General features: G+C 43.5%; 1 protein-coding gene across 1 annotated transcript; it reads left to right on the top strand.

The window, feature by feature from the left end:
* The first annotated feature begins 2,275 nt into the window (after positions 1-2,275).
* Positions 2,276-7,267, top strand: SLITRK4 (SLIT and NTRK like family member 4). The gene is made up of 2 exons (XM_030449150.1): positions 2,276-2,324; positions 4,704-7,267. The coding sequence occupies exon 2, from the start codon at positions 4,754-4,756 to the stop codon at positions 7,265-7,267; it is 2,514 nt and encodes an 837-aa protein (XP_030305010.1). The 5' UTR covers positions 2,276-2,324; positions 4,704-4,753.
* Positions 7,268-8,780: the final 1,513 nt, after the last annotated feature.

Here is an 8,780-nt window from a genome sequence, read left to right on the forward strand (position 1 = left end):
GTGACATAAGTTGTAGCCAGATCTTAAAGAAAGGTGTACAACCAAGTGATGCTAGGATGTAAAGTGATTTATTCCTTAAGCATGTCATCATCTTAGATCACAGTCTTGATCTTAAGTTTGTGCTTTAAAATTACCCTCAGTTTGGTTTTGTTGTCTTGACATATGAGCCTAAATCATGGTGAGGTTGGCATGGTGTAGGTTAGTCCAAGTGGCTTAGAAACCACCTAATTAAGATTTGGTGGTTCTTTTTTGTGACTGTAAATTAGAAGTAAATACAAAACTATGACATACTAAAGTCCTGATAGTGAAATGGTGTTGCATAACTAAGTTCTCAGAAAAGTTCTACAGCACCATAACCATATGTCATAGTTAATAGCCACTTATAACTGAACGATCAAGAATTATTTAGTTACAGTGCAATTTCAATGCAATTATTCAGTTCATGGTTTACTTGGTTAAGATATGATTTTTTTTTGTTATGTTTCTTGTTTTGATGCTTGTTTTCTTCTCTAAGCAGTGGTTTCAGTGGTGGTGTGAGCAGTGATCTGTCTTTGATATTGTCTATATGTTCTTTCACCTACTAAATAAGCAAGGAATTAGTTTAACAGTCAGCTTAATGTAGCTGGTTAAGCAAAACTGACACCTCGATCTTCAGCTTTGCATTTCTGTGCCTGTCATTAAAACACACTTATAAACCAGATATCTTTCTACAAGACTTTTATTCTAGACCTTTGCTTTCTATTCCATAAGTATATTCAAATAGTTTGAAAAATTCACCATAACCTCTACACAAATCTTTCTAAATTGGGCCCTTTATATATCTGCATTCCCTTTTAGGTGAACAGCATTTTGCTAATAGCTCAACAACTGAGTTTACATTTTAAATACTTCTGGTTTTAGTTGACTGAATATTAATCACAGATCACTTTGAGCTCTGTTGTGATATGCAAATTATTGATGTCTCAGCTGTATTTGTTTGCAGGTAGCAGTCTATCCGCATCATGCAAAGCAACATTCTGCAATTATTTCAATTAGATGCAGTCAGCCTTTGGAGCAAGCTATTTATTTCATTTGTGTAAATGAAGAAAGAAGTGACTGTTTTCCATTCTGTGATGTTTACTTCCTAGCACTAGCATTCACAACTGGTATGTGTGCAATACATAAACAGTTTTCTAACTCAGTATTCACAGCAAAGGAGAAGTAGTTGAACTCTCCTTGCAAAATTTCATTTAGCTATCTGACTCTTCTTCCTTATAAAGATGTGTTTGCTTATTTGGATGTATTTATCACCATTTTAAAGCATATTTAATAAGGTAAATAGGAGTTCTTGACAAGCAGAATGCATTTTGCACAAGTGTGTAAGGTTAAGAGGATTTTTTCCATCAGATTGCAGCTGTTACCTAAGCAGAGGAGGAATCTCACCTGACTGCAAAGAAAGAGGTACCCAAATAGCTATGTTGTTTTAAGAACGGTTCAGGTAGTCTCCTCACGGTGATTTTATTCCATAAACGCAATTCACATTAAATGCAGCAAACGCTACCGTTCTGCCCACTCAGTTTCCACCTCTCTTTCAAGGGTGGAGGTTGTTTGGTGGGGAGAGCGTCAGAAAAGATGGGAGGGAGAGTCCTTTCTTTTCTTCCTTTTCATTCCCCTGCTTCGCTTCTCCCAGATGCGGAGCTGAGCGCCGCGCACCTCGGAGCTGGGCAGGCGAGGGGAGGAGGGATGATGGCCCCGTCCCGCCTCTGTCCGGGGCCGCACTTGTAGCTGCTGCGCGCCGCTCATGGCAGCCCCGCAGCGCGGCCCCGCGGCCCTGCGGCCCCGGGGGGGCTCTTCCCTCCTTGCCGCCCCCTCTGAGCCCAGCGGGGCCGCAGCCCTGCAGCTCCCCGGAAAGGTAACAGCGGCGCGACGGTGCCTGCGGGAAAGGTTTCCGCGGGTGCGGTGCGCTGGGATTGCGCCCCCGGCGTGACGGCTCCGTTCCTCTAAAACAGCGCCCGAGCGCTCGGTGCGTGCTGGCATATTGTGTGTGTGTGCGTGTGTGGAGAAGGGGAGGGGGCTCTCCCTGCGTGCAGGGAGTGGGCGAGAGCAGTGCGATGGGAGCGGGTGCCCGTGTGCAGAGGGATCCTCTCCCCGCATGTGTCGGGGCAGGGCTGAGGCGATTGCTGCATGCGGCGGAGCCCGTCGGAGTGCTGCAGCGCCGGGCTTTGCCTTGCTCCGCGACTGGACGCTCAGCGCGTCCAAGGGTGTCCGCTGGGTGCTTGCGCGGAGCCGGCGAGGAGAGCGGAGAAACGCAGCGGATCGGGGCCGCGGAGACCCCGGGCACCGAGGTAGGAAAGGTGTCGGCTCAACGGGGAGCCGCCGGGAGCATCGTTGGGGACAGCCGCCCGCCCCGCCGGGCGTGTGAGTGTGGGCGGGGAGGGGGGGTATGTCGGGGCTCCGTTTACGCTGCCTTTTTAATTTATTTTAATTATTCTGAGGGCTTTTGTTTTCATTGCTATAAAATTACTGCTGTTATTTAAAAGGGAAAGGGAAGGGGGGGGGGGGGGGGGGGGGGGGGGGGGAAGACGGGGGGAGGTGGTGGAGAAGGCGGGGAACGAGACGAAGCGACAGTGGCTTCCTGCCGGAGCCTCTCTGCCATAGCGTTTGCCTCCCCTCGCCTGCCCGCCGCTTCTCGGAGCCCTGGGCCAGCGGCGCCCGGCGCAGGGCTGCCCGTTCGCATCATTCCCGGTGTAGCGAGAGAGCGGAGGGAGCGGGGCCAGGCGACTCGGATAAGCCGGTGGAGGTGTGGGAGGGACGAGGAGGCAGGATCTGTGCCGTAGGGCTTGGGAGGTGGTGTGCGAGCGTGCTGCGGGATGGACTTTGCAAAGGTGCCGAAGGAGGGGAGGGAGAGAGGGAAAAGCATTTGGCGGCGGCGATCGCGGTTGTGCCTTGTTGCAAAGGGGAGGGTGGAAGAGATGCTGGGCTGCATCGCCGCGCCGTGCCCGCTCCTGGCCGGAATGTGCGCGCAGTGTGTGCGCGCTCGCGTCCCTTCTTCCTTCCCCGCCGGGAGGCAGGGGGCGACGAGGCGCTCACCGCAGAGAGGAGCCGGTACCAGACGGGCCGGTTGCGGTAAAAAATTGCGGTAGTGCTTGCACTCCTAGCCAGGCTCTCCGACCCACCGGCAGCCCTCTCGGCTCGGGTCTGGTGCGTCGACGAGGCAGGAATACGGAGGAACAGCGCCTGGGAGGGGGAGGGAGGTAGAGCGGCGGGGACGCAGAGGAATGGGTCAAGGGTTTGGGAGCCTGCGGGAAACAGCAGCGGCTGCTCAGCGCCCTCTTCTTCCCGTGGTCCCTCTCCGAGGCCTCCTTGACCCTTCAGCCATCCCTTGCCCTCTCCTCCCTTGCCTTCCCATAGCTTTTCCTCTCGTCCTTCTGTCCTCCCTCATCCCTCCTGTGCCTCCCCCCTTCCAGGTCCCCATCCGCATCCTCCCCTCCTTGCGTCTCCCTCCAGCCCTATTCTCCTCCCTCCAGCTGGCTCTTGCTCTATTCACTTATTCTGGCTCCCTTCTGCCAATTCGGTGGATTCTCACAGCAGGACATGAATTGGACAAGTTGGGAAATGGGGGGAATAGGATGGTGGGGGGAGCAATACCTTGGTTATTGTCTGTTTTGTTTAAAAAACAAAACAAAACAAAACCCAACACCTCCCACCCCCCAAAAAAAAAAACCCAAAACCTGGATACCATGTAAATCAGAGGAAATTCTGTGGCTCCAGTTCTGCATTAAAAAATGGCAGCTCAGCTGGCCTGACTCTGTTTGAAGGGTTCTTGAAATCCACCTCTGTATCACTGCAGGGATAAGAGCAAAATATGGAATGTTTTTAAAAAAAAGAAAAAAAAAAAAAAAAAGAAAAGCTGTTCTCAGGTTTCAGTGGTGTTAGGCTGGTGAATTGTGACTTTGTTTTGCCCTGCAAGTCAGGGTCTTGTTATTCCTGGGGATGGGGCTGTATGCTTGTGCATGCTTTTCCATATCTGTGTGCTTCCATTGGTCACCCAGAGCTGATTTTTTTGTTTTGTAGATAGTTAAGTGTATTTCTGCAGTCTATTTACCACCCATTTATTTAAGCTAGGGATAATAAGTGACAGACAATATATGTGGTTGCTTATGTATCCCTTGAGTGAATGCCACATAGCATTAAATAAATCATAGTGATAATCTGTATCTTTTGATGCTATAAATACATATTTTGAGTACTGATGCTGCTTTTTGTGCCTGCATCTCCATCCTGTGTTGTTCTATCTGAAGACAGATGTCTGGGCATGCATAGTATCAGCATTTGTATTTAATATCCTTGAAATGCATGGAAGCATATGAGCAGTGCAGGACTAAGGAGAGTAAATATGCATAAAATTGGAATATCTTTTGGTTATTTTACTTGGTTAGTTATGCATGTTTCGCATGTAGAAGAGATAGAAATACATTTGACAGACCTGGGAGTTACTTGTGTTTGTCTGCAGATATTTACATTCTGTATTTGAAATCATTGTAGCTGCCATGTGTTTGTTTGTTAAAATCTTTCATGTTATTTTAAATTCAGTGCTTGTAGTTTATCTATAATTCTTGGCAGGTACAGTAGCTCAGTGGAATACAATTTTTAACCCAAATGACATTTTGGAACAATGACAACTGAAAAACATTTTCTTTTTTCTTTCCTTTTTTATTCTTTAGATTCTTTATCTTTGTTCAGGAGCCTAAGGTTGCTTGCTGATCATAGGAAGATGTTTCTGTGGCTCTTTCTGGTTCTGTCATCTCCAGTTTCTTCTACAACTGCAGATGCTGATATATCTGTGGAAATTTGCAATGTTTGCTCCTGTGTGTCAGTTGAGAATGTACTCTATGTCAACTGTGAGAAGGTTGCAGTCTACAGACCAAATCAGCTTAAACCACCATGGTCTAATTTTTACCACCTCAACTTTCAAAACAACCTGCTAATTGTTCTGTATCCAAATACCTTTCTTAATTTTACTCATGCAGTGTCCTTGCAACTGGGTAATAATAAATTACAGAACATTGAGGGAGGAGCCTTTATGGGTCTCAGTTCATTAAAACAGTTGCACTTGAACAACAATGAATTAAAGATTCTCCGAGCTGACACTTTCCTTGGCATAGAGAACTTGGAGTATCTCCAAGCTGACTACAATTTAATCAAGTTTATTGAACGGGGAGCCTTCAATAAGCTTCACAAGCTGAAAGTCCTGATTCTTAATGATAATCTGATTTCATTTCTTCCTGACAATATTTTTCGATTTGCTTCTCTAACCCATCTGGATATCCGAGGGAATCGAATACAGAAGCTTCCTTACATTGGAGTTCTGGAACACATTGGCCGAATTGTTGAACTGCAGCTGGAAGACAACCCCTGGAATTGTACCTGTGATTTGTTGCCTTTGAAAGCATGGCTGGAGAACATGCCCTATAACATTTACATTGGAGAAGCTATCTGTGAAACACCCAGTGACCTCTATGGAAGGCTACTGAAAGAAACCACCAAGCAAGAGCTGTGTTCCATAGGGACAGGGAGTGATTTTGATGTGCGCATTCTGCCTCCCTCGCAGCTGGAGCCTGGTTACAGCACCCCCAATGGCCACACCACTCAAATATCCGTGCACAGATTAGTCACCAAGCCACCAAAGACTACAAATCCTTCAAAGATCTCAGGAATAGTAGCTGGCAAAGTGCTGTCTAATCGCAATCTCAGTCAAATTATATATTATCAGACCAGGGTGCCTCCTTTAACTCCTTGTCCGGTCCCCTGTGTTTGCAAAACGCATCCGTCAGATTTGGGATTAAGTGTGAATTGCCAAGAAAGAAATATAGAGTCAATGGCTGAACTTGTACCAAAACCTTTAAACGCCAAGAAACTGCATGTAAATGGCAATTATATTAAGGATGTGGACACTACAGATTTCATTGAGTTTGAGGGACTGGATTTGCTACATTTAGGCAGCAATCGGATTTCAGTGATCAAAGGAGAAGTTTTCCGAAACCTTACGAATTTACGGAGGTTGTATCTCAATGGCAATCAGATTGAGCGTCTGAGCCCAGAAATGTTTGCTGGCCTCCACAACTTACAGTATCTATATTTGGAATACAATGTAATAAAAGAAATCCTAACAGGCACCTTTGACTTAATGCCAAATTTGCAGTTGCTTTACCTGAACAACAACCTTCTACGAAGCTTGCCAGCATACATTTTTGCTGGTGCACCACTTGCTAGACTGAATCTGAGAAACAATCATTTCATGTATTTACCTGTAAGTGGCGTTCTTGATCAGCTAAAATCCCTTACACAGATTGATCTGGAAGGTAATCCGTGGGACTGCACTTGTGATTTAGTTGCTTTAAAACTGTGGCTTGAAAAGCTGAATGAAGGTATTGTAGTGAAGGAGCTGAAATGTGAAACACCTGTGCAGTTTGCTAATATTGAACTTAAGTCTCTGAAAATTGAGATTCTCTGTCCTAAACTTTTAAACAAGCCATCTGTCCTCTTCACTAGCCCTGTGCCTGCTGTTGCTTTTACAACACCAGTAGGACCAGTTCGGAGCCCACCTGGTGGCCCAGTTCCACTGTCCATCCTAATTTTAAGCATATTGGTTGTGCTTATTTTAACAGTGTTTGTTGCTTTTTGTCTTCTTGTTTTTGTGCTTCGGCGGAACAGAAAACCAAGTGTAAAGCATGAAGGGATTGGAAATCAAGAATGCAGTTCTATGCAACTGCAGCTGAGGAAGCATGAACACAAGTCAAACAAAAAAGATGGACTAGGTGCAGAGGCCTTCATTCCTCAAACCATCGAGCAGATGAGCAAAAGTCATACCTGTGGTTTAAAAGAGTCTGAAACGGGGTTCACCTTTGCAGACCCACCAGGGCAAAAACTCATTTTGAGAAATATTAATGACAAGGAGAAAGATTTATTGCATACGGATACCAGAAAAAGGCTGAGTACAATTGATGAACTGGATGAGTTGTTTCCTCGGAGGGATTCCAATCTATTTATTCAAAATTTTCTTGAAAGTAAAAAGGAATACAATAGTATAGGGGTCAGTGGCTTTGAAATACGTTACCCAGAGAAATTACAAGATAAAAAAACCAAGAAATCTCTAATAGGTGGTAATCATAGTAAAATTGTAGTAGAACAAAGGAAAAGTGAATATTTTGAACTGAAAGCTAAACTTCAAGGTTCACCTGACTACCTACAAGTCCTTGAAGAACAAACTGCTTTGAATAAAATATAGGTCATGCAATCTTATTGCCTACAGAGGACATTTATTTAATGATGAAAGTGCCTTTTGTTGACTTTTAACTTCCAAATACTATATGGTATTGATAGGCATAGAGGCAGGTGTATCCAAGGGTGTTTGATTAACTGTAGCAACATATAATTTGTCGAGTAGAGGAGAATTTCTGTAATAGATTTACTACATCAAGTTCATTCCCTGTGGAATCCTGTAGGGATACTTCAAACTCTATTGCCAAAGGGATGCTTTATCCATGTTACACTGAATTTAACCTCAAGAGGCATATATGTTTTGTACCTTAAATGCAAAACCATCGTCTCCTTGTGATTTGTTAGGACAAACACAAGAAACCTGGTACTGGTATTTGTACCTCAGCTGGGTCCTTCATTCTGCACGTGGATTTAGATTGGTGGAACTGGAGTAATCCTTTGATTTGTGGTGTGGCAATGGCACTATTTAAAGATTTATCTGAGAAGTAACAAGCATGCAAAGAGAGAACACTGGATAGTATGTGTAAATTGGTTACATTTATGGCCTGCATCTTGAAACCACTGGAATTACAATGTTTAATGGTGCAAATATTTGTTTAAAATAGACCATGCGTTACATACTTATGAAATAAATTTGACCACTTTAAGCATACCTGTCTATACATACAATTAAAAAAGACAGTAGTTCAACCTGACTTCTGCAGTATTTGTGGCATCTGAAGAAAATATTTTATATTTATGCAAAATCCGTTGTAAGACTCATCTTCAACTAAGACTAGAGTTCTTTCTGAGTTATGTGAAACACTTTCAACCCTGACAGGTTGTCCAGAATTGTCAAAGTGCTTACTGTGTGAGCGTAGCAGAAATTATTTTTGTAATATAATTCATATTTATGAAATATTTGTATACTATATAGGAAGAATATGTACTCCTGAATATGTATTTAATATGCCTGACTTGTTTTCCTGATCAAAATGCATTAATCATTCAGTATAAATAAAACCACAATATACCAAACAGAAATTGAGAATGTAATGTATAGAATTATCCAGAATTAAGTCATTAGATATAATATTAATAATAATAATAAATTGTTCTGTATTATTCTTGTGACATTAGCATATTATCTTATTTCAGTTTGGTTACCAATAGTGCATTTTAAAAAAGATCCATTATTTTTTTAGTATTGTGTCTCAGGCAATCTTATGCCATCAGTTCTCTTGATTTTCAGGGTTCTACAGCTTCAATGGTTTTCACTACAAGTATTTACAGGAATTCATGGTAAGGGTATTATTTTAATTGTATATGCACAAGTGTTCAGTTTTTATCTGTTTGTCTGCTGTCAGAAAAAAAAAATGATCAGAACAGTGACCAATATGGCAAATCATGTCTATTTAAAACCACAGTTTAAATCAATATAGTGGTCTCAGTTCCAGAGTATTGTGTAGCTCATCCCTAGAAAGTTAAAACTTGCTTTGTGAAAGCTGAATATGAATAGCTGGGAAGTAAAGTAGTCAGAA

Source organism: Calypte anna, chromosome 4 (assembly GCF_003957555.1).
Source record: "Calypte anna isolate BGI_N300 chromosome 4, bCalAnn1_v1.p, whole genome shotgun sequence".
NCBI classification, from domain to species: domain Eukaryota; kingdom Metazoa; phylum Chordata; class Aves; order Apodiformes; family Trochilidae; genus Calypte; species Calypte anna.